The sequence below is a fragment of the Tyto alba genome, unplaced genomic scaffold, assembly GCF_018691265.1.
Source record: "Tyto alba isolate M040663 unplaced genomic scaffold, T.alba_DEE_v4.0 Super-Scaffold_39, whole genome shotgun sequence".
NCBI classification, from domain to species: domain Eukaryota; kingdom Metazoa; phylum Chordata; class Aves; order Strigiformes; family Tytonidae; genus Tyto; species Tyto alba.
The window spans coordinates 2885336-2910959 of NW_024881314.1; the positions used below are offsets into that span (position 1 = coordinate 2885336).

A 25624-nucleotide genomic window follows, 5' to 3' on the forward strand; every position below is an offset into this window, starting at 1 on the left:
TTGCTTTGTTTTTTTTTCCCATCCCATCTGATCTCGTTCTCCCTGCTAAAGCATTTGGCACAAACAGCTTCTGTAGGACCGAGCGGTGGTGGCTGTCGTACCTGTCACCGTCCCCTGCCACTACGAGAAACACCTTTCCTTACTGCAATGCCTGATATATCTGATATATTTATAATCATCCACCTTCGAACTGAAGACACTCTCTGCACAGCGCTGCTTTGAAGTCCAAAACCATGTCCTCTTCTAAACAGTTCCTGTTACTATATAGCGTAATGTTAAAGGCCTAATTAAAGGTCAGAAAATTAATTTATACAACAAATTGCTTGTCTGAGTTTATAAGCAACCAGTGCAGAAAAAATTATTTGTTTACTGCCTATCATTTACAGACCTAACAGGGTATATGTGGGCACTCAGTCATATGGCTCCTTGTTCGTCTTTTGTCATTTTTTTTTCTGTGCTGTCACCTGGCATCTTTGGGAAATCCATCCCTCCCGATGGTCTGTTTGTAAGGGAAGTGTGGGATGTGGGTGAACGCTGTAGTGACTATACCAGGAAAATGATGTGATTATCAGAGGCAAAATTGAAGCTATGATCTTTGTACTTTAGTTTTTCTATGCCCTGTATAATTGGAGTTGGTTTTTTTAGTATAGTACCTTCTTATCTTTTTTAATCTGTCCTTAGGTTTTCTTTGCACTTATGCTGACGCCTCTATTTAGAAAGTCGAAGCATGTGGGGATAGTGGAGTTCTTGGCAACGCTGGCTTTTGGTTTTGTGGGCCTTAATATTGTCCTGCTGGAAGATTTCCCCAAGTCTTTCGTGTGGATCCTCAGCCCCTTGTGTCAGTGCAGCTTCCTGATTGGTGTCGCGCAGGTAACTAACCTCCTGCTCCTCAGATCACCCTCATGTGTCTTGCATTGTTTTCAAATAGGTCTTGATGTAGATATTCTTAAATTTTATTTTTTTTTTTCATAAACTGATGATGGTGGGAGAAAATGCTTATTTTAATAGCTTCCCATGGCAGTTTAATATCAAGTAAAATACAGCGCACTGTCAAGCACCTCTTCTTTTTTGTGTTCATTGCTGTGATCTGTCACTTTTTCACTATTTTTTTTTTTCCTGTTGTTAAGTTTTGCACCGTGCCTTTCCAGGCTCTTACAGTGCCGGTGTGTAACATCTCCCTCTGTCCCTGTTTGTTGGCAGGTCATGCATCTAGAAGATTATGAAGATGGTGCAACATTTGCAAATCTAAATCACGGTCCTTACCCACTCTTTATCTCTCTTATTTTGTTGGTGCTGGATAGCATATTTTATCTGCTTGTAGCTGTCTATCTTGATCAGGTTATCCCAGGTATGTTCATGAGAAAAATTGAACTGAACTGTGCTAACATCACCAATTCCTGAAGTCCTGAGCCCTCTGGGTTGACGCGGCTAGTAGAAATGGCATTTCTGACTTAATTTCAGCTGTGGAGAAAGGAGGTGGTGCTGTTTACAAATATATTTTATGCTATGACTCAGAGTACTTTTAGCTGAAATAATTTATATTCTATTAAAACTGAGATAGAAGGATAATAGCATGTTTAGAATTGATGGCTCTTAGGTACGCCAGCAAAACTTTGTTTCCCTCTTTCTAAAGGAAAAGCTTTATTACTGGGTTAACCAGTGCCTCAGTCTTTGCAATTTGCTCTTACAGGGTTGAAAATTAAAAACTGATCTGCCCGTTCCAGACCTTTCCCTGTGACGGCCATAGTTTAGCATGAAACGCAGAGAAAAGTTGTTAATCTTGTGACTAATGCCTGGTTAAGCCCTTCAGCTCCCTTCGCCTCTGATCTCTCTGGCTTTATGTTGCCTGTGTTTAAGTCACCGTTCTTTCAGCACTGGGGATTTCTCTTGCATAGAAAGAGATTTGCACATACATTTTAAATACTTAGCAAAACTGGGACTTGCTAGCAGTGGTGGTGGGAACCATGGCTTAAAGGCAGATAATCGAAACGTGGCTGATGAAATCCTTCCAGAATGGGAGTGCAGGATAGCTCATGGGTTTTATAGCTAAAACCCCAATGCTGAGGAATATCCACAGTTACGGTTAAGAAGTTGTCTTTTTTGCCTTTACTGTCCAGGGGAGTTTGGACTACGCCGCACGCCATTTTTCTTTATGAAGCCCTCATTTTGGTCAAAGCGCAGAAAAAACTACAAGGAGTTGTACGAGAGCAGCATCAATGGCAGTTTAAGTTTCAGTGAGATTGTTGAGCCAGTGCCGTCCGAATTTCAGGGGAAAGAAGCCATCAGGTACGATTCCTGCCCTGCCCCACGTTCAGCTTAGTAGATCACCTGGGTCCCTGACGTTTTAGGGTGTAATTTGAAAATGACTCTTGTTTCTCCAGTCGTTGGATTCAAATAGCATATGGTATGCATTGCAGAGTCCTACACACGCACGCAGCACGGATAGTTTCCATTCTCAGTGAAGCCCCATCAGCAACGGCATGGATGCTCTCCAAGGATAAATCACCGGGCTTAAAGAAAGGGTTTGTTTGTGGATTGTATTCCTTCAGTTGGAGTCCTCTCAAAACCCTCCAGTTTTCCATTCCCTCAGTTTCACTGAGGCCACGAGAGGCGTAAGCGGTTGCAGATGTTGAAACGCCTACTCTTCTGGGTGGGTTCAGTTTCTGGTAACACGCATTTTGAGGAGAAAAAGCTGAATTCTAGGTTTGTGTGAAGGCTGTTGTGTTCTCCGTAGACCAGAGAACTTTGTGGTGGTTTTACCCAGCTTCCGTATCTCAGAGTAAAACAAAACTGAACAATAGATGACCACGCTCTCATCTTTCACATTCTGTTTTGTCACCTGTTGTCTTGCACCTGGACTGTCATGTATTTTTAGTGTGTCTCAGATACTATTTTCGTTATCTTCCTTTTAGCCCTTGTTGCCATCGTTTTCCAGTGGCATAGCCTGATGTGAGTTGGGGAACTCTGCATCTTCACTCCTCCTGGTTGGCTCCATTAGTCTCAAATTTGAGCTTAGTGACCAGAACGAGTCTTATGCTGTCCACGACATCCATGTCTCTGGGCATCTGCCGTAGGTTGAAGGGTCCAGTTTTAATCCTGATGTTCACATGAGGATGTTGTGGCTGTTTTTGCATTCTTCATTCATGCTGGACTCTTTCCATAGCATTCCTTCACCAACCCTCCATCATTTTTGCACTATCTTGTCATCTTTACATGTACAGGTTTTGTTTTCTTTCATACCCAGTTCTCCTCTCCACTATTCACACCTGTAATCTACTCCTCATCCTCATTTTCAGGGTGGCCAGGCTTCCAAAACCAATCCTTCACATGATGCCTTTGGATAAACTGGTTGGTTTTTTTAATTTTGCAAAACAGTGGGGCTGGAAGGAAGGTTTTTACCTTACTTGGAGAGAAAGATATCTGCTTTCTTTTGCCTAATTTTGATGAAGAGCTGTCGGTAATCACATCTTTGAAGTCTGTTTTACTAACACCTCTTTTCCGTATCGTGTCTGTTGAATCTTCTGTTGTGTTGTGAAATTATTGGGGAGTAGTCATTCCCTTTTCTAGCTTGGGAAACCTCTAGTGAATTGTTCTACCATGGGAAAGAAACACAGATTTTAAATAATTAAGTTTGTCATCGTAGGAAATACCTTATAAGGTGACCAGAAAAAGCTTTCTGATACCAGGGTCAAGATGGACCAAGTTCTCTGACAAGATTTCCCATCTCTTGGCTTACCTCTATGGGTCTTTAGCATGTGTAGTGCCACTTTAGTCTGGTCATCTTGTTGTGACTGTTGCTGAGTGTTGACCATTCAAAATGACATACAAAGATCCTAAAATAGTTTATAAAATGACATGTCTTCTTTCAGAATCAGCTGTGTTCAGAAAACATTCAGGAAAAAGGGGGAAACTGTGGAGGCTCTCAGAAGTAAGAACATTTTAGCTTTTTAGCTGCTTATCAGATGCAGAGGAGCAATAGCTGAATTGTTGAGTGATATTTTGCTTTTCAGTTCGGCCTTTTTGGTTTCTTTTAGTGGGGTGGGACCTTGGAGCATGAGTGCCAGATGTGCTCGTGTGTCTTCTCTCACCGCTTTGGCAGTTACCTTCTTTAAAATGGTACCCCAAAAAGAGGAGCCCTTCCATCACTACAGAAAGCCTGCTGGCATCGTCCCCGTTATTCCTCCTCTGCCTGTGACACTAGCGATGTGATCCTCCTTGCCCCATTTCCCTGATCTTTTCATCTCGTTTCCTCACGTGGCTTTTAAACGCGGTCACCCCGCCGTGGGAGCAGGGACTGTCCCAGCCCCAGCAGTCCCGTGCCGTGCCGGGGTGGGGAGGTGGAGCATCCCTTCGAGCAGAGAGCTAAATGCATACCCCATATGTCAGTATTTGAATTGATATATCTCTGCGGTAGGGTCCAGCTCCGGGTGCCACGAGCACATCACTAACATCTCCTCTTTCTCTCGCGCCTGCCCCCGGGGACCAGATTTATCCTTCGACATCTATGAAGGTCAGATCACGGCTCTGCTGGGGCACAGCGGGACCGGGAAGACGACGCTGATGAACATCCTCTGCGGGCTGTGCCCACCGACGGACGGTGAGCTTCTCCGGTGTTGGGAGATTTTGTGTACCCTGCCTTTGAAAACCAAAGCTGTTCACCTTTACGGTTATTTCAGGGTGCACCAAATTTTTCTCTGGATAATGTCTGAAAGAGTCCGCTTTAGATTCATGTCCATGTTAGCCTACTCTCTGACTGTAAAAAAAAAAAAAAAAACAAAACTCTCAACTGATTGCTTCTGGCTTTTTTTTTTTTTTTTAGGGTTTGTCTCTGTCTATGGGCACAAAGTCTCTGAAATCGATGAAATGCTTGAAGTGCGACAAATAACAGGGGTGTGCCCGCAGTCCGACATACACTTTGATATATTAACGGTGGAGGAGAATCTTTCCATATTTGCTGCAATTAAAGGAATCCCTCAGAATGATTTGATACAAGAGGCAAGTCAGCTAGGCACAGATATTGTCTTTTATGTTAATTTTTAACATGTAGGGTGAAATATTCTTATACTGCACAGGTATTTCCTTAAGACAAGTGCACAGGGAAGTATTACTTCACAGTGCAAAGGACAAAGAGGTACAGACAGGTATTTTTTTAAAGATAAACTGTTAATCTTTTCTAGGAAACAAATGCTCATGAAACATTTTAAATCCTAGCATCTGTGTTCAAGGATAGACGCCTTTTAACTTCAGATTTGCTGGAACTTTAGGCCCCGCTCTGGATGTTCAGGTTCCTTAGCAGGGGGTGCAGTTCAGATACAGAATACACTGTGAATTAGGAGCAGTTAATTTGAATGTTAGTTGTTAATAATCTGGTTTAAAAAATTTATACTTTTTTTTTAACAATAAATGTGTTTCTTATGTTTTAAAGGTGCAGAGAGTGTTGTTGGATTTGGATATGCAGCCTATCAGAGATAACCAAGCTAAAAAATTAAGCGGGGGGCAGAAAAGGCGGCTGTCGGTGGGAGTTGCTGTTCTCGGGAACCCCAAGGTGAGTGGGATGGAGGCGTTCCCAGCCTGGTGTCACTGACACCCCGCGGGCATGACGTCTCTTGTCAAAACTGACTAATGCGTGTAATAATGTGTAAGATGCAGAAATTGTTACTTTGAACATCTGTCACTTTTTTTTTTTTTTTTTTTTTTCCTTCGTTTATGGTTTAAACAATTAAAATCACTTCAATAGCTCAACCTTTGTGCTTGAGGATGTTAACGGCTTAGGTAATGGCAGTAGCTCTGGATTTGATCTTTGAAACAAATAGTGTGACAGGTTTTTATGTCGTTTCTGGCAGGTAACATTTATCCCCCGACAGCGAAACTGTCGGAGTCTTCCCTTGCAAAGCCATCCCGGCGCTTGGAGCAGGGATGGAGTCCAGCTCTTTTTGTTACAGATCTATTATTTCTGGCCTGTAAGAATGGGGACTGCTTTTAGATCTGTATTCAAAATGTGGTGTGTGACAGTTCACTGGGATTTTAAAAGCATGTGTGTGTATTGAACCATCCCTTAATAGGAGTGAATTCATAACTAAAAATAATTATATTAGAAACAGAATAATACAGACTATAGCATTAACTTATTACATGATTTTTTCCATTTGTCACAACAGAAGAGGACTTTATTCAAAGTGTAGGGAAGATAGCTGCCTCGCTTGCTCTAGGATGTTTCCTGTATGTTTTAGAGGACTAACTAGCAGGCTTCAAACAAAAAGCCCAGTATCTGTTAACTAGGTAGGATTTCCTGAGGTCAGTACCTTGCACATGGATATGGCTTTGCAAATGCTTCTTGGTTGTGCACAAAGGTTTTATTGTTGGATGAGCCAACGGCGGGTATGGATCCGTGTTCGCGGCACATTGTCTGGAACCTCCTGAAAACCAGAAAAGCCAATCGTGTGACTGTTTTCAGTACCCACTTCATGGACGAGGCAGACATCCTCGCCGGTGAGTCCTGCCGTGACCCCCGGGATACCCCCCAGTCCATGAGTCATAGTCACGTTATAGAGCAACAAACGATGCTTCTCTAACCACGGAATATACCTTTATTTGAAATATATAGTTGGGTTTTAGAGCAAATTGATGATCTTCTGATTCAAAGGGCCTCCCTGATTTTTGTTTCTAGATCGTAAAGCCGTGATTTCTCAAGGGATGTTAAAATGCCTTGGATCTTCTCTCTTCCTCAAAAGCAAATGGGGAATTGGCTACCGCTTGAGGTATTCTTTTTGTGTGGTATCTGTTACGTGACATCGTGTATCTTTTTTTATTGTTTTCTATTGAAATCTATAAGACAGCACCCCCTGCCCCCCAAAAAGAACCTTTTATCACCTTGATACTGAATGTTTGGTGCTCTGCTGGCTGATCATTCCGATGCGGGCATAAGGAGAAAAGTCAAGCTTTAAAAACCCAGTTTCTCGCCATGTGTTTTCTTAGCATGCACATCGATGCCTATTGCAACACGGAAGCCACAACCTCGCTGATAAGGCAGCACATCCCTGCAGCCAGCCTGATCCAGGAGAACGACGAGCAGCTCGTGTACACGCTGCCGCTCAAGGACATGGACAAGTTTGCAGGTATCGATGGTTTTGTCGTGCTCCAGGGTTGAGTGGCTGCAGAAGAGAAATCCATGGAGCGTGGCTGTAGCCTGCAATTCTTGTCCGTTCTGCATTTATGTGTTTTTTATACATATTCATTGTTTGGCCGTGATTTGGCTGATGATCAGTCAGCGAGGTCTTTGTCAAGCAAGGGAGGACCTTGTTGCCTCCTCCAGGGGGGCTGTGGCGTGTTCTGAGGGATATGGGGACCCAGCAGCAAGTGCTGGGGAGGTGCCTTTAGCAGAAGCACGAAGGGAGCTGTTTGTCCAAGAATCCCCTTGTCCTGTAGAAGCACCATCCTACTGCAGAGTGTTCTAACGAGCGGGGTTGGCTTACAGTGGGAAGCCAGGAAGCCCCAAGTCCTACAAAAATCAATCCCCCCTTGTGCAAGCCACAAAGAGCATTAAAATTCACTGGCGAGAGGGAACGTGGAACAGATGTGTTGATTTCACCAGATGGCAGCAATTATCTGATCAGTCCTACACCAGGCTCCTTGTCCACCTCCCAGGAGAAAATGGAAGAAACAGCGTGTCCTTTGCGCTCTGTGGAAAGCTGAGGGAGAATCAATACTGATATGAATATGCAGCTCGTATTTCATAAATGTTTTTTTTTTTTTTTCCCCGGTTGCACTTAACCAGTTAATAATTTATTAGCTTTACCTTTAGCAGCCACTGCGTGTACTTTTGAAAAACAGGCATCTTTATGCAAGATTGAATCAATGACCCCAAACTATTTGAAGGAGAAGCCGAGGTTAGGAGTATGCCTCTGCCACTGGGGCAGAAGAAATTACAGAGATCTGATGAGCATTGTCAGGTATCTGACTGCTCTTCCCATTTTATGCATTTGCATTTCCCTTCAGTGTGACCTTGGCTCTGAAGCTCCTCATTTTGTCAAGTCCTTCACTTCACAGGACTGGCAAGAGCCCAAGAGGGTTTTTATCCCTAAGTGCTCTCACTCTGAACATCATTTTGGTCTTCAAGCTATGCCTACTGTCCAGGTTCTCCTGCCCAGTTAAGCTGCCTTTAAAGATCTGGGTATTTATTTTCGTATATATATAAATTTATAAAATTACTCAGTGGTTTTACTTGTAAAATCTTTTTGTGCCTGGACAGGGATATAGGTAGGACGAGCTGTCCTGCAGTCCCTGTGTGTGATGTTCCCAGGAGAGGGGCTCTCACAGGCAGGAGGCAGCTCAGCCCAGGAGCTTTAGGATGCTGAGGTGGTTTTCATAAACGCTATAGCTTTGGGAAAACCTGCCACATTTCCCGTACCTGACTACGGAGGTTGGAGTTTGGTGCTAAAAGGAGCTTATCCCAGCTCTGGTTCTCAGGTCATGCCCTGTGTCTTCATAATTAAGCAACCATAATTACATGTTGCCTGCCTTCTAGAGTACCGTGCAGAAGGCTTTGGGATGCCTCTGATGGGATTGAAGATCTCTCGGGAGACGACGTAATCCTGTTTGAGAGCAACCAATGCGTTTCACTTCTGTCTGTAGGCTTGTTTTCTGACCTCGACACTCATTCCCATTTGGGCGTTATCACCTATGGCGTTTCCATGACGACGCTGGAGGATGTCTATCTGAAGCTGGAAGTTGAGGCAGAGATTGACCAAGCAGGTGGGATGGAGCGTGGCTGTTTTCCTCTTTTCCCTCATATTTGATTTAGTCTTAATTTGCATAGAATTGTCCATGACACGTCACTGCCCAAAGGAGTTTTGTCGTGGAGGTTAAGAATAAAAAAATCCTCTCGCAGAGAGCTACATCCAGCAGCTCAGGGCACCTTCAGTCTCACAGCATTCCAGGCTTTTGAAATATTTAGTAAGAAAAACACACAAAAGCAGTGAGTTGGGTGGGGAGTGATTCTGGGAGGTTCTGGGGAAAAAGCTTTTTAGTGGCTGTCTTTGCAGTAATTAATTTTTCATCCAGTGTACTTACATCTAACGTCTTTGCTTTACAGTTGCACTGTTTATGGCTAGCTTTTTAAAATGTGCTTTCTTTTCCTAATGGAGCTTACTTTCAAGAAATTGAAAATGTACAGAATAAAATCTATTTCTAACTTTCTGCGTGAACAGTAATATTAGCAGTCTGCACTTAATGCTGAAATAGCTGCACTTGTCTGTCTTCTCCTCCTTTGAATTAACTTTCAATTCAAATGAAAAGTTGGGACTACTTAATATTACTCCGGAATTAATCAATTCTTCTTTTGATGTCAACTTTGAACAGTTTAAGCTCTCTTAATCCTTTTAGAGCTTTCTTTGTGATACAGACTAGTAAACTATCCTGCTCTGCAAAGTTTTTGCACGGGTATAAGAGGGCTTAACAGCTGAATATGTTGATACTGCATAATACAGGTGCATACACAGGCTGATGGTATGAAATTGGGGTGAGTTGCACCTTTTGAGCAGCAGAAATTTGTATCAGCTGCCTTAAGTGCCTGCTGTGTGTGTGATTCAGAGCTTTGGGATAGATCAGTGTCACTGACCTTGGGGTTAAGTTGAGAGATCGGGATGAGATAAGATAGATGGCTTCTGCAATAGCAAGGGAGGGAAGGAACTGATGGCCACCCAGCTTCCTCCAGCCCCACCATTTCAAACCACGTAGCTCTGTCGGAGCATCAGATCTGTAGAGTTTTACTCTCTTCTTTTTCAGATTATAGCGTGTTCAGTTCCCAGCAAGTGCAGGATGAAGTGGATACAAAATCCCTGGACGATATGGAGCAGAGCCTCCTGATGCTTTCGGAGACAAAGGCATCAGCAATGAGCAATACAGCCCTCTGGAAGAAGCAGGTTTCCACCATAGCAAAAGTTCATTTCCTCAGTCTCAAGCGGGAAAATAAATGTGTGAGAGTTATGTAAGTATTGGGGCTTTCTCATTTGTATACAAAATTCTCAAACCTGTTTGAATGACACCAGAGAAAGGGCAGGCTGCGACTAATTTTTTTTTTTTTTTTTCTCCCCGTAGTTACATTTAAAAAATACTAAGTATGAAACTATCCATTACTGTTGAATATATGCTGGGGGGGGGGGGAGGAAGGCAAGGGAGGTGTTGTTTTAGTAGCATGCACATAAACTGGTTGACTTTTGCTGAATTTTAATAAAACTGAAATTTTTTTCTTTCAGGTTACTGCTTTTTCTGATTTTTCTTGTAGTTCAGATTTTACTGTTTTTCATACACCACATCATCAAAAATTCTGTAGCTGCTATCAGACTTTCCCCAGATTTGTACTTGCTGAAGCCCGGAGAGGACTATCACAAGTACAGGAGTCGTCTCCTGCTGCAGAACTCCACAGGTAGGAGAGCAGAGATGCTCTGCGGGGTAACTCCTGTCTCCACCTCTCATTAACGTAACCTTGCACGTGGTGGGGAAGGATGGTGTGTGCTACTTTTGGGGTTGGGGACAAACTTTTTCGTCGTAATTAACCCAAATTAAGAGTTGCCAAGTACCCAAAGGTGGTAGAGAGTGAATATCCTTTATGCCATAGGGTTTGGTTCAGAGATCTTCCTCCTCCTCCTGGGTCTGGTAGTCTCGTGCTCACCGTATCTCGAGACAGAAAGGTGGCCCGTGTGAAGGAGCTGGGTAGGGAGACATTTAGATACATCGATATTAAAATCCTGCTACACAGCATTTTGGAAAATTCCTTTTTGTTTCAACTTAGGATGTTTTAAAAGTGTATAGCAGTGATCCGGGCAGTAGAAATGAGCATCTGTTTGAGCTGTTGGGAATTTGTGCTTAATACAACTCCATTTCTCCTGACACTGTATCAAAGTGCTGCTGGTTTCCTGCTCTGTTAGCTAATTCTCTGTTCAACTGAAACTTTGGGTATCCTGATAACATATGTTGGCAGCTCTGCTTCCTCGCTGCTGCATTTGACTTGCACAAATTAATTGGAGAATATAACCAAAAAATTTTCTTGAATTCTTTGAAGGCCATTGAGTGGGAGGCCAAAATAAAATGATTCATGTTGTTCAGAATAGCAGAGAACTCTCTCTGGTGGACATGTGTAAGGAAACAGTGACCTTTCATCACAGAGTTATATCAGTGAGAAGATGCATCAATAATTTTGTGTAAAATGCTCCAAGCTGGTGATGGGTAATCATGTTTTCTCTGTCTTACACCAGAGTCAGATATCGATGACATTGTCCATTCTCTTGAGAGCATGAACATACTCTTGGAGATGTTCAATGACAGTGATTACGTCTCAGCTGCACCTCACAGCGCAGCTTTAAACGTGTTTGGCCTTGAATCCAGACAGGTAAGGCGGACAGACCAGCTCAGTTGTATCCCAGAGAGCAGACAAGCAGCTGGTTAGGGGCTGGGTTTGCTGCACTCTTGCCTGAAAGGCACGTATTAAGTCATATAATCAAATAATGTCATATAATTGCTTATATAAGAGGCCTGGAAAGAGAACTTCTATTAACAGAGTGGAAATATTATGTTATTCCATAATGATAATTATGGTAGGCTAATAAAACTTCCATCTCCCTTTCTTCCCCATAAAGATACAAAAAGCCAAGAGAAATATTTTACTTCACAAGAGACCTGGCATAGGAATTTTTTTTTTTTTTTTTTAACTTATACTGGCTAAATTATACAATTTGACAGAAGTATAATTCCATGGGGCTCTCATGCATAATGAAAAATGAGTTTTTTGAGTTGTAAGTATTCGTTTCAGTATGGTCACTGAAGGAATGTCAGAAAGATTTGAACATTGGGGTCATATCTAATCTCCAGAAAAGGAACTGTTTTGCAACATGCCAGCTCTGTCTCTTGTTCCCATTTTTATTCATTACAAACTGTTAATAGTAGTGTGACAGTGCAGCCCTTAGCTAATGTGAATTTTTGCCTGTCTGTTTTTTAAATGCATTAGCAAGAACATACAAGTGCAGGTCGCCGTGTGTTTTGCTTTTCAGACTGTAATTGTCTGGAGCGTCCTTTGTCATAGCATCACAGTTGCATAAAACATTCTGGGAATTTATTCCAAATAATTTGTTCTCTGTGAGCATGACTATTTTCCTGAATTAGGTTGTGTGTTAAAACCCCCCTGAGCAGCCCAGAGCTTCCTGCAAAGCACACTCTATTATGCAAAGATTTTTCCCAATGTCCAGGTTTAATTAAGCCCATAGGAGAGCTCTCCCAGGGCATTACCCTTCATGCAGAAGAATTAATATAGCGCATACTTTCCTTTCCAGAACTATGTTTTCACGATCATATTCAACAGTACCATGGTGCATTCCCTGCCAATTTTGATGAATATTGTCAGCAATCTACTCCTCCGCAATTTAAATGTGACGGAGAGCATCCAAATCTGGAGCAACCCCTTCCTCCAGGTGAGCAGCACCCGTGGCCGCAGTGGGGGCAGCACGGCAAAAATCACCCTTAAACATGGGGCGAATGGCAAAGCATCCCTGGGGTAAGAGGGGTGGGGGGGGGGAGTGCAAAAACACACCCTAATCGAAGGGAGAAGCTGGTGGGGGCTGTCTGCAGCACCGAGGGCTGCGCACGGTGCTGTGGGGAAGGATTGGGCCCCGGGAGTCAGAGCCCGTGGACAGACCTGTGCAGAATTGAAGAGGAAATGAAAAGGGCCGGGATTTGGTTCTGCGGCTTGTGGAAGGGGAGGAAAAAAAGGGGCTTGGAAAGAGGATGTCCTGTTGGGAATTTGTTATTCGTTACAGGTTACCTGCAAGTCTCGGAGGCTGAACTGGGGGTGCGGGGGGGGCTGCTGCCTCTGTGCAGAGCTGGGGTGGCCTTCAGGAGAGGAGAGGACCTGCTGCAGGAGATAAACGCTCTAGGAGTTTATTGGACACTCTTATAAATACTCCAAAAACTTCCATAGGTATTTTTCCTCATGCTGCAGCTCAGGTGATCTTGAGATACACAGAATATACATTTTAGCACTCACAGTCATGTTCCAATGCTAAATGCACTTTTTCAGTCACGCGTGTTCTGGTATTGAAGAAATCTGATTTATATTTCAGAATCTTCCAGACACAATTTTCAGACTGGAGATCTATTTTGAGGCTGTGTTACTGGGAATCATTATTACTGGAATGCCACCCTATTTTGCCATGGACAATGCAGAAAACCATAAGGTAAACTCCCAGGTGTTGGAGACTGCACAAGAACTTAAAAATCTTGGGATTTGGGGAAAAACATCTTAAGAGCTGTTTTAAACAGGATCTTTTGCCGTGGGAGGCAGTATGGATGTGACCGCCCGTTGCTGCCTGGGGTAGAGCAGATTTGGGAAAAGCCCTTTTGCTTTCAGTGGAAATGATTTTTTTTTTTTTTTTTTTTTGCTTCTTTGGCAGCTGAAATCAGCAATAACCAGGTAACACACTGGTGCCACATCAGTGTAAAAGCAGCGTATTAGAGGGAAAGCCAAGATCCTGCCCGCACACAGAGGCAGATTAACATGGTGTTGATTTTAATTGACATTTAATTAACATGGCATTTGCTTTTCCCGTTGCAGATCAAAGCGTACACGCAGCTGAAGATAGCAGGGCTTTATCCCTCCGCTTACTGGACTGGGCAAGCGGTTGTCGACCTCCCGCTGTTTTTCTCCATCCTTGTCCTGATGATAGGCAGCCTCTTCGCCTTCCACTACGGCGTTTATTTCTACGTGGGCAAGTTCCTTGCTGTGGTGAGTGCGGTGGGGACCGGAGCTCATGTGGGGGATGTGAGAGCAGCGTTCTGTTATTTTCCACAAGTGTTTATTTTTATTAGGTGGTTCAGCAGAATTTTTCCAACCAATACGCAGGGAACATGCCTAACTAAGGCTGCTGGTGCACAGGCACCAGGCAGGCTGCATCAAAGGCAAATTAATGCTACTTTTTGTGGGGAAAAAGATTCAGATTTGGGGATTTCATTCGGAACTGGAATCAAGTGGAGCTTTAAAATACCAGGATCTTCCAAGGAAATTCTCCATCCTGTTTTGCCCTGCTTGCTCAGTCTGCTTTGCGTTCTTTGCTGCCAATTTGTAATCGCTCCATTTGCATTGGCCTGCTGCTAATGACAAGGTGACAGTGACTTTGAACACAGACGAGCTCTGCAATGAATTGCAGCATGTGATTAAATAGAAGAGACTACAAGGCTTCATGTCTTTGATATTCAGAGCAGACTTCCCTGAGATATTGGCTGTAATTGAGAAGAATCAGATTTTCCTAGAAGAATCAGATTTTCCTAGCTGCTTTCCCAGAAGCTCTGAGTTAATCAGGTTTGGGATGTGACTGTTGCACTGCAGGACTATTTTTCTACCCTTGTTCTAATTTCTGTGAAAATGCTAAGGCTGAAGGTGGAATTCCTAATATTTGCCAAAATCTTCAGGTCAATGTTTATGGGAGCCTGTGTTATAAAAAAATGAGCAATAGGTTAAAGGAAACTGAGTGAGGTGCCTGCCTATCGACGTACTCTTTCATTTGTGTCTTTAATAGTATATGCTGTATGTACCAAGGTGGCAAAATATATCAAATTAAGTGACAAAGCTGGGTCCAGAGTTACGTAGCACGCTAACGTAATTCCAGTTGATACTTACACAAAAATTTCACCCCTGGGTTCTTGCTATACATTTCCTGAGAAACTTTTTCTATCTTTGCAGATTTTTTGCCTGATTGGTTATGTCCCATCAGTCGTGCTCTTCACTTATGTGGTCTCCTTCACATTTAGAAAAGTCCAGAATACGAAAGAATTTTGGTCATTTATATATTCAGTGGTGAGTAACTTGACCTTGATTTTGGTTCGCTGGGAAGATTGGTTATCTCCAAAGCCACGGCAGGCTTCCCAGTTATTTTATTTAACTGCACGTCTTTAGTGCACAAGAAATTTGAAACATTTACCAATGTCTCTGTATTACTTCCATTTCCTAAGTGATAAAAGCTGTAAAAAATGTGCCTCAAAGTAGATAACTTATGCTTAGAGAGTCTGAACTGAATGAAAATGGACATTTTTTTCCTTTTCTTTTGTACAGACAGCCTTGCTCTGTACGGTTGTCACCGAAGTCGCCTTTTTTCTGGACTATTACCTGGTAACCACCATCCTGCATTATGTCTTCTCCATCTTTATTCCTATTTATCCTCTTATTGGCTGTCTGATTTGTTTTATAAAGGTAAGGGGACACAGGGGATCTTCTCCAGAGCGCTTGTAGGTGGCTGGGGTTGGGTGGGAGTCTTTAATGATAACAGGGCAGCAGTTACCTGCCTAATGATGTAATGTCATCCGTGGCCATTTAACACGTGAAGAATAGCAACTGCGGGTGAAGAGTCACCTTCTTCCTGTCAGCAGAGTGTAACAGCATCAAAACAAGGAAAGGAGTGAGTTCTTCTGTTAAATATCTAAAGGGAAACCTTGTGTTCCTCAGCCTGTGGACTGGGCGAGCCCAGTGATGGGAGACGGGTTAACTGGGAGTTGGTGGCGTTAAACCGGGAGCAGCCCCAGGGGTTTGATGGAAGTTTACTGGGGTCAGACTCGTGCAAGCAGGGTCTCTGCAGAGCTCAGGAAGTGTTTGAGCAGCGTAGCTTAAATGGATGATTTGAGATTAAAGTGTTTTGTAGAATATGCACTCTCTGGGAGGGGTGAGTGTTTGCTCGAACGCGGTTTCTTTGCATTGTGAGGTCTCGTGGAAAGGCAAGCGGAAGAATGGAGGATACTACGACCCGTGGGACCGGCTCCTGGTAGCAGTTATAGCTGTAAGCGTGGTTATTTGATTATCGGCTGTATTTGCTGTAGAGAATTGCTAATTCCTGCTGGGATGCCCCTTCTGTTCAGGCATCTTTATTAATAAAGATTTGATCTAATGCTCAGCATCGCCAGAGCCTGCAGCTTTGCAACCTGTTGCAGAACAAACAGTATAAGTAAAAGCTTGATGTGCCTACCCGCTCAACATCTGCTGCTTCAGCAGTCTTATTAACGGGGATGATATTAATCCTGAGTATTATGGGAGTCCGTGCTGATGGAGCGAGAACTCCAGAGCAGGGGATAGTCCCTTCTCTCCCCAAAACCCCAAATAATTGCCATTAAATGGAAGCAGACTCTGGTTGTGCATCCTCAGTGTTGATCCGGTGAGCAACATCTAATGATATATTTCATCTGCTCGGAAACATCAGCACTTGTGTGGTGGCAAAGAGCTGGAGCTTCTTGTCACTCATCACACTGGTGGGGTCACCTATAGGGTTACCCATAGGATCACCAGCCTTGGAGGTCTGGCAGCACTCCAAATAACCAGAACTGTATTTGTCTGTTTTAGCCCTATTTGCAGTGTGCCATGTGGCTCCTCCTACTGCGATGTTTTGAGCTGAAGAATGGAGGGAGGACAGTTAGAGAAGATCCATTTTTCAGGTGTGTCTCTGTTGAATAGACTTTTTAAAAGCAATAGTCCAAAGAAGCCTTTTATAAAAGTGATGCTGGTGATGAAACTGGAGTATGCAGTGTATAGCTGTGGGGGGATACTGCAGAAAATAAAATACCTTGGGTTATATCCCATCCTAAGTGTCTAAAGAATTTGTTATCCTATGTTTAGGTGTCTGAAATTCAGTCACTAAAGTGCAGAAGTGGGTTTTTAACTTCCTATTAAGCTTTATCAGTGCAAAATCAGGAATTTTGTAAGGACATCCCCAATATAAAAATAGGGGAACTTCCTTTCTCACTGCATGGCTAGAGATGCCGTACCCCATCGAAGAGCTCAGCATAAAGATGAATAGTTGTGGCTCTTGACAGCTCTTTCTGCTCTTCTGGGGCTTCTCAGGTGTGCTGCAGAAATGTGTCATTCCTGTGTTCGGCAAACACAAATTGCTTTTTGCATCGAAGCAGTGAGCAAATCTCAGCTGAATGTCGAACAGAGGCATCATCTTGTTTTCTTCCCCTTAGAAAATGTTTTACAAAAGCCAAAACCTGGAAGTTTCCAGATGCCCCACGTGATGAGAATGAAGATGAAGACGTGACGGCGGAGAGGCTGCGAGTCCAAGAAATACTGAGCAGCCCCAAAAATGAGGAGGTAATGCCGTGTGCCCGTGGGCACTACCTGAAACCCAAATTTGGAGGTTTCCCAGAGCCTGGGATCTGCAGCCGCTTCTCTCTTCTCTGCTAGATGCCAGCGATCCTGGTCAGCAGCTTGCACAAAGAGTTTGATGAAAGAAAGGAATTTCTTCTGGGGAGAAAAATAAAGAAAGTGGCAACGAAACATGTTTCTCTTTGTGTAAAAAAAGGTTGGAGTTCAATTACTTGCTGTTGAGCTGTTGTATTTACAGAAAACAACTCTTGAATCCGTTTATCTGACCTCATGAGCAATGTTTTCTGTCGTCCTGTCTTTAGGGGAAATACTGGGTTTGTTAGGACCCAACGGAGCTGGGAAAAGCACGTTAATTAATATGCTGGTTGGAGAGATTGAGCCAACCAGTGGGCAAGTACGTCACATGCTACAAGCTAAATTAAAATTAATCTATATTTAAATTTTTTCATTATTATTGCAAGCATTCCCATTATTTTTTGCTAAAACCTTACATGAACAGTTCCAAAACTTACAATATTATTTACGTTTTCTTTGCAGGTTCTGATGGGAGATTGTTCTTTTGGCCCGAACAGCGAAGATGACTCAGTGAAATTTGTGGGGTACTGTCCTCAAACAAATCCGCTTTGGCCAGATATTACATTGCAGGAGCACTTTGAAATTTATGGCGCTATCAAAGGAATGAGTCAGTCTGATGTTAAGGAAGTCATAAAACGGTAAGTAGTTTATTATAGAAATGTTTAAGGTTTAGCTCTATTTTTCTTAGTGGGTTGGTTTTGTTTGTTGTTTTTTTTGTTTATTTTTCCTAATGCAATCTTTTTTTCATTTATGTTTGATGGGATCTTTCCAGCAAATTCAGCAAGTGTGAATTTGTAGGTTAGGAGATAGATTCAGCCACATAAAATTCAACTGGTATTTGTATTTTTGTTTTTTTGTTTGTTTTTTTTTTTTGTTTTTTTTTTTTTTTTTTGTTTTGTTTTTGTTTTTGTTTTGTTTTTTTTGTTTTGTTTTGTTTTTGTTTTGTTTTGTTTGTTTTTTTCAAATGTTATGAAGTGCTAACGATGACCTGTGCAGAGGCTGCAAGGACGGGGAGTCCAGGGCTTGGAGCTGTTTCTGGGTTGTCACCGCAGGCTCCTCTGGGACAACAGGGCAGGTGTTGTTGTATGGGAGCGCCCGGTGCCAATTCTGCTTATTGCTTCACTTTTCCTCACACTTCATGTACAAATATATTCAAGTGTTTGCGACCGGGTTCTTCCCATGAGTCTGTTGGCATGTACCGTGCGGTGAGGGGGAGGCCCAGCCGTCACCCTCTCAGCTTTCCACCGGCGGTTCTCCCCCTTCCGCAGCATCGCGAGTGCCCTGGATCTCAAAGACCACCTGCAGAAGACAACGAAGAAGCTGGGCGTCGGGCTGAAACGCAAGGTACGGGGGAGCTCCTCGAGCAGCTGCGTTGGGTGTCTCCAGCAGCCCTCGGGTCCTTACCCCTTCCCTCTGCCTTCCTCCCAGCTGTGCTTCGCCCTGAGTATGCTGGGCAACCCGCGGGTCACGCTGTTGGACGAACCGTCGACCGGGATGGACCCAAAAGCCAAGCAGCACATGTGGTGAGCGCCACCGGGGGGGGGCCACGCTGGCCACAGGCTGGTTCCCCTTTGGGAATTTGTCCGCTTTGATGTGTGTGGTGTCCCTGTTAAAACTAGGGAGAGCCACAGACAGGGAGTCACCCCGACCCTCGTGCCAGGTGCGCTTCATCTGGGTCCTCTCCTAGAATAGCTTGGAGATGAAAAGCTTGAATGTTGAAGTAAATCTTTAAAATAATAGAAGGAGTAGGAGATTGGAGTCGTCTTTGTGAAAAATTCAGGTGGTAATTGTTGCTGTGGGAGTAGTATTGGTCCATACAGTCATACAGGTCCATAAAATAAAGGGTTTGTGTTTGACCATCGCGGTCCTCTTTTCCCACTAAGCCAGGATTTACTCTTATGCGCCAAATGTTTTATTCAGGGATTTTTTTGGGTTATGTTTTGTAGGCGGGCAATTCGAGCAGCATTTAAAAATAAGGAGAGAGCAGCTATCCTGACCACTCACTACATGGAAGAGGCAGATGCTGTCTGTGACCGTGTGGCCGTCCTGGTGTCTGGGCAGCTCAGGTACCGCCGGAGCCCACCCACCCCTGCGGGCAGGTGTTGTGGCAGGGGGGGTAGGACAGCTGTGGAGTAGAATAGATTCCTTTGAAAATGTAGGTGGACAATATATTTACACCTTAAACTTGGAGTGAAGTTAAACTGCAAAAAGGGTCTGTTAGAAGGCAGGCTCCTTTTGTGAGTGTGATGTAACATGTACAACTCTTACTTTCTGTCTGCAATTGGTAGATGTATAGGTACTGTCCAACACCTGAAGAGTAAGTTTGGCAGAGGATACTTCTTGGAAATGAAGTTAAAAGAAACGGCAGATGTACAGCAGGTGGAGTATCTGCAGAACCAGATTTTGCACATCTTCCCAAACGCGAACCGTCAGGAAAGGTGAAGTTTAACAAATACATGGAAAACATCAATATTAATACAAACCCCTAACTTCTCAGCAGCTCCTTGGCACAGAGGAGGGAATGCCATGATACTAAAACTTGCCAGAAATATTTATAGATGGCTTAAAAAAAAAATTAAAAAAAAAAAATGAGGAAGGTTTTTGCAGTCCAGCAGAAGCTGCCAGGGCGGTGGCTGAGAGCCCTGCGTGCAGATGTTCGGCACAGAGGAAGCAAAACTCAGTTTCTGCATAGCTGTTGCCTGATGGCTTCCTCCGCGGTCAGGGCCTCTGGGAAACGGGTGAGATCTGAGTCACTGAGTCCTTACCTAGAAATGCTTGAATGTTTTCTGGGGGTTTCTCAAAGTTTGAGGGTTGGGTTGGTTGCTTGGTTTTCCCTCAACAGCTTTGAATTTCTGCCATATGAACTGGAGGGTCTGGCTTGGTGACAGCTGATGAGGCTCTCCAAAATAAGGCACTGCAGGTATCATGTAGGGAGCATTCCTCAAATGTGGGAGATTTGGAGGAGAGTTCATTTTTCAGAAGCAAATGTGTGGAGTAGAGCAGCTCCCTGTTTTGGAGTCTGGGTTGCGGGAACTGCTGCATGATGCAGAGTCCCAAGAGATCCCGTGATCCCTGTCTGAGTTCATTGGAAAGGCAAAACCTCATAACTTTGGCAGTTCCAGGCAACAATTTTTCTTTCATGAGTTTATAGGCAGAATATAAATGGTTGAATCTTAGCTGAAGAGCATACAAATCATAGAGCAGTCTCAGGGCAATCTCAGCTGATGCACCTGGGCATGGATCTCGGAGACGGGTTATAAACCAGCTGGTCACCTGGAGCTGCATCGCTCCTGTTGTCTGTATGATGGTGACCGGGCAAAATGCCTGGAGTAACCTTCAGAAAACGAGGTTAAATCCATTCACTTGGATATTAATAATTTTGCTTCGAGTATTTCTACCTGAGGCTAAATTTGCTTTGTTTCTTTGTTCCAGTTTTGCTTCTATTTTGGCGTATAAAATTCCTAAAGAAGATGTACAGTCACTTTCACATTCTTTTTCCAAGCTGGAAGAAGGTAATTAAGCACTTGCCATGCATCACATACAGAAATCATTTTGTCTCCCTTAAATGACACATTTGCCATGCAGTAGCACTTTTGCATTTCTGTTCCAAATTAAATTTATTTTTTCTATTATTATTATTGGTGTCCCCAACTCATTTTCTTGTGAAATGAAGAGTAAGCACTTGTACCAGCTTAAAATGCTGTTGTGTCAGATAGTGAAGTATTCCTAGATAAGCACTCTCATTAATTCTTTTAACAGTAAAACATGCCTTTAACATCGAGGAGTACAGCTTTTCTCAGGCAACGCTGGAACAGGTATGTTAAAGCGAATTATATTTTGTGGAAGTAAATCCTGCCAGGCGAAGGTGTTGTGGGTTTTTTGATGGGATTTTTGCAGGTGTCTGGGGTGGATTCACTTTGCCTCTGCCATACAGGAGCCGTGCATCCAGTCTGGGCAGGTCGCAGTGGACGGGGAGGGGGGGGATGACAAGACCTGTGCAGGCAGCCTGTGCCCCGTGCCCGGCTTCTGGGCAGCTGGGGCCGCTCTGCTGATGCCTGTTTGGACAGTTTTGGGGAACTGAAGTCCCCTTTTCCAAAGCGAATTGGGACTGCCAGTTCCCCTGCTCCTCTTTATTCCCATTTTCTCCTTTAAAAATACGATGCCTACTGCGGCGGCTGGAGCAAAATACATTTGTGGTGTTAGTGGAAATGTCACTCTGATTTATTCAAAAGATGAGCATTGCTGTTCATTTCTGAAAAGGGGGTAAAGCTGAGGCTGATTATTGCTTATTCTGGATTAGTTATTGCTGACGATAAATGTCCTTCAGTGTGTATTTGGTTGAACTTCCTTTTCATTGTGCTCTTGAAGAAAAGAGGTGGGAGGGTAGGAGCAAGGAAAAAAAACCTCAAAAACCAAGAACTTCCTACTCAGAGATGAAGCAATACATTCAATACTCGTGAGGTTTTTAGCACGAATACTATTTGTGACCAAGAAAGTTCCTGCAAGGAGCATGGTGTATTCACATCCTTTCTGTCTGTTCCAGGTTTTTGTGGAGCTTACGAAAGAGCAGGAGGAGGAGGACAACAGCTTCGGCACCCTGAACAGCACACTGTGGTGGGAGAGGACGCAGGAAGACCGAGTTGTTTTCTGAGCTCCTTACGGTCCAGATTTGCTCAGCAGCTCGTGTTCTGTGCCAGCGATGATCCTGTGTGCACGCACCCCAGCGTGCGTGTGTGGAAAACATCAGAGCTGGGACGGACAAAGAAAATCGTATTTGGAAGCACGGAGCGTGTTCCACCATCCTGGCCTTAGGAATAACGGCCGCAATAGCGGTGAGCATCCTCACCATTATTCTGGCTGATCTGAAATTCCTTCTCCCCTCGCTGTTCCCCAGTTTGCGTCGGGCGAGAAGACGGTGTCACGGCGGCCAGTCACCTCCTGGCGTTGGTCACTTGTGCAGGAGCACCCCCCTGCCCCCCTCCTCGGCTGTGCTGCGCCGGCAGCGGGGCTGGCAGCCTGCAGTTGGGCTGTCCTTTCTGGAAAGCGTGCATTTGAGCAAAACCAGTTGCCCCTGGAGCATCCTCTCCCCGCGGGAGCTGCTCGCCGGCTCGCAGGGTCTCGCCGTGCCCCGTGCCCTCGGTTGGGCCTTGCTGCACGACGAGGTGCCCCTGCGGACACGTGTCCCTGCAAGGTCCTGCTCCCCCGCCCGCCGATCCATCCCTGCTGAGGCTTAGAAGATGCAACTGCTTAGAAAAGGGGGGAAAAAAAAAAAAAACAACACTCCAGAGTAATTGTACTCACTGCAAAGAGGGTCCTGAATTCCACTGCGAGCTTAGCTTGGTATCCAGCCAACATGAAAATGTTCATTTAGAGATATAATATGGCACTTGTTGACACTTATATTCCTTTCCACTGCAAGTTGGCAGATGTGCCGTTCTGGGTGGCATTGGTGTTTGTAATGCATGCACTGTAGGGTTAAAGGGGGTGTACAAAAGTGGATGCTTTGTTTCCCCCACTTGGTAAAAGTACAAAGACATAACTGTGTAGTTACGGGATTTGCAGAGATGTGAGTATTTCTTGTCTTCATTAAAAACAGCCTAATTCTTTTGCTGGGTGTAACAACATGTATCCTGCCAGCTGCTTTTAGAGACAGTCCTTTTTAGATGTTTTCATTTTTCTTGACAGTGAATTTATAAGTACATGCAACAGTATTTCCTAATCCGTCTTTGTTGTGATAGCAGTAAGTAATGCAATAGTGTGCTGAGCACAGGAACATTTGCTTTGTCCTGGCCTTGCAAATTTTCATTCCCCTTTGTTAAACCCAAAAGAAAAAGATCCAAATTCACAACCTCGTCAGTAGGAATGGTGCCTTTGGTTTGCATAGAAGCACTAAGAAAAGCAGAATATGTGATCCTTTATCCTAAGATGTGACAGATGTATGTTGAAAATATTTTTTTGTTTTTTCTACACAAAGCTGTCGTCACTTTTTTTAGTTTTATAAGGTGAAATTAAAGATTGCTAAGTTCATTGTGTTTTGCAATGAACAAATAGAGATGCATTTATATCGAGACATTGGCTTCATAAGTCATATCAATTATGTATCTTCACATTAAAGTTAGAAAAGACTTTTGTTTTTCTTGCAAAAACTGAAAAAACTGTGGGTTAAGGCAGAGTTCTGTGTCCCAACTGTTTGTAATTATTAGGCAATAATGTATGTAACACATCTGATAATGGTTTATCATCGCGGTGAGCCAAATCTGTTTTCATTAGTTTCTTACTCTACTATGGGGAGAGTTGAACTCTTTCTGTATGACTTTTTCTTCCTCTTTTGTACCCGTAGATTGCATATAAACGTAGTGATTTTGTTTTGTAGTTAAAATTTGAGCCCAAGAACTGCAAAAACACCCAGGTGTCCCATTGCTTCCCCAGGGGGCACAGACCATTTGGGTGAGCCCTGAGCCGTGGTACTTGCACATGCCCTGATCCCCTGGGTAAAGAATGGGATTAGAGCACCAGCCTCTGAACTGCAGCCCCGGTAGCAATCTTTCCAGGGCTGGAGTTTCTCTGTAAGAAAGCAAAAATGACCCAAAATCAGGTCTTTTGTTTATGCAGCCTTTTATTTAGCCCCTGGGAACCCCCCAGCCCTTTACTCCCAGCTGCGTCCCTATTGCTGGCCAGTATCTCTGAACATTTTCCTTTATTTGGAGCAAAGGTGCGACCCAGAAATTTGACTCGTGATACTTTCCCATGTATATACGGACAAGTTAAGTGTATCTTCTCCAAATCCCACACTTCTTACTTTTGTCTGAAACACCATTTACAAAGAGATGAGTGTGATCTGCACATCTGTCCAGCAATGTACAGCATGCTCTTTTCACCTGAACTTATGAAAGTACAGTTGTGACCTGTTAGCCTTGGTGTCCTCTTTTAATTTTACTCTTTAACTTGGAGTTAATAGTGTGCACTGTCTGGATGGCATCATCCTATTTCAAATAGTTTCTTATTTTCTAAAGTTTCAAATGGATCATACGAAAACTTTCATTAGCAGTTATATTTCCTCAGTTTGGTTCTGTTCTTGTTTACCATTCTTGTTTACTCTGGAGTAATCCAGTTGATGGTGGCACTGTCTTTATGCAGCTACATGTACAAAGAATTTGGCTCATCATCTGAGTATTTGGGTGGGATCTTTTTGGTGTGGTGACATGTGTCAGTGGCATAAGATGCCACTCCAAAACATCACTGTAATCATAGTGTATTGTATCAGAAGTCTTTCAAAGTGTCATACAATGTCTATAATTGCCAGAATAGGGAAAAACACATGCAAAATCAAACCAGAGAATCCCCTGGAAACTGAGGGCTTTATTCCTGCAGTTTTAAGTCCCTTTGTTCAGCTGTAATCAGTGACATGCCAAATCCCAGCCACGCAACACACACACCCGGTTTGTGCTCTAGGAGATAAAATGGAGATGAGGCAGCTGGATTCGGGCTGACTGTGGGACTTGGGGCAAATCAATTCAGTTTGTGCCACTGTTCCCGGGTAGAACGGTTTTGGTTACCTTGCAGGGTGGTTGTGAGAAGTAGCTAGTGTATCCAAAACTTGGAAGGATGCATTTACTTTGTGGTGTTGTTCTAAGGTTGTATTTTTCTATGGAGGGATTTAATGTGTCTGATTTTGTTTACATTAGCAAGAAAAGCCCTTAGTTAAAAATATCTCTGTGTAGCGAGTGAAGTCTATCGTGTCGCTGATATCCAGTACTGTGGTAGCAAAACCAGAATGTATTGGGTTTGTAACACTCCTCCTGATGTTGCCATCAGGCACTTTGAATCATTTGCAGTTTATTTTATACACCTGTCTTTCTTTTACCACTTTGCTATATTTGTAAAGTTGTGGTTTTTCCTTTTCCAGCAGAAAGTACTACCAAAATAAAGATGGATTGGATTGTTACACGCTTGGAATTCTGTTACGCATGTGTTTTGCCATGCTAGAAATAGGGGGATTGTTTTCAAAAGCCTTTGCTGTTCCCTGGGGTGCACCGGGGCTCGCAGGTGAGTGTGCTCAGGCAGAACATGGGGGGACCTGGCTCTTGGCATGGCTGAGGGTGTCAGGCTGCTGTGATTGCGTATTTTTAATTGAATTCAGGGAAATTTCAGTATTGCAACACGAGATTTGACCGCCCGCAGTTGCAGCCCATTTCCAGCCAGACTAATTCAGCCCAACTTTGGGCTAGAAGTGACCCCGCGGCAGCTGCGCGCTCCTGGCATACCGTGTCGTGCATCTGCAGGGATGAAACATTCATCTACTTGAACGTTAACCCCACCAAAAAAAAAAAAAAAAAAAAATTAATTTTTGCGGTTGGATCCGTGTCCAAGACGAACTCGCTGGGTGGCTGGACGGGTGCTCGCTCTGGCACGAGGGGT

At 43.7% G+C, this 25624-nt stretch overlaps 1 protein-coding gene across 3 annotated transcripts in view; it reads left to right on the forward strand.

The window, feature by feature from the left end:
• Positions 1-25151, forward strand: part of ABCA5 (ATP binding cassette subfamily A member 5) — a 34563-nt gene extending 9412 nt beyond the window's left edge. For all 3 annotated transcript variants that reach the window (XM_033002316.2, XM_042802531.1, XM_033002317.2), the window contains exons 9-40: positions 682-870; positions 1201-1348; positions 2118-2286; positions 3870-3928; positions 4487-4597; positions 4820-4995; positions 5426-5545; positions 6351-6489; positions 6668-6758; positions 6976-7115; positions 8632-8751; positions 9784-9985; positions 10254-10423; positions 11253-11386; positions 12324-12461; positions 13110-13223; positions 13601-13771; positions 14726-14839; positions 15095-15232; positions 15738-15812; positions 16370-16461; positions 16990-17116; positions 17210-17327; positions 17434-17525; positions 17669-17844; positions 18475-18550; positions 18635-18729; positions 19153-19272; positions 19495-19644; positions 20639-20718; positions 20966-21021; positions 21750-25151. In XM_033002316.2, coding sequence (XP_032858207.1) covers positions 682-870; positions 1201-1348; positions 2118-2286; positions 3870-3928; positions 4487-4597; positions 4820-4995; positions 5426-5545; positions 6351-6489; positions 6668-6758; positions 6976-7115; positions 8632-8751; positions 9784-9985; positions 10254-10423; positions 11253-11386; positions 12324-12461; positions 13110-13223; positions 13601-13771; positions 14726-14839; positions 15095-15232; positions 15738-15812; positions 16370-16461; positions 16990-17116; positions 17210-17327; positions 17434-17525; positions 17669-17844; positions 18475-18550; positions 18635-18729; positions 19153-19272; positions 19495-19644; positions 20639-20718; positions 20966-21021; positions 21750-21857 — 4008 coding nt within the window. In that variant the 3' untranslated portion in view covers positions 21858-25151. The remainder of the gene's footprint in view (positions 1-681; positions 871-1200; positions 1349-2117; positions 2287-3869; positions 3929-4486; positions 4598-4819; positions 4996-5425; positions 5546-6350; positions 6490-6667; positions 6759-6975; positions 7116-8631; positions 8752-9783; positions 9986-10253; positions 10424-11252; positions 11387-12323; positions 12462-13109; positions 13224-13600; positions 13772-14725; positions 14840-15094; positions 15233-15737; positions 15813-16369; positions 16462-16989; positions 17117-17209; positions 17328-17433; positions 17526-17668; positions 17845-18474; positions 18551-18634; positions 18730-19152; positions 19273-19494; positions 19645-20638; positions 20719-20965; positions 21022-21749) is intronic.
• The last annotated feature ends 473 nt before the right edge of the window (positions 25152-25624 follow it).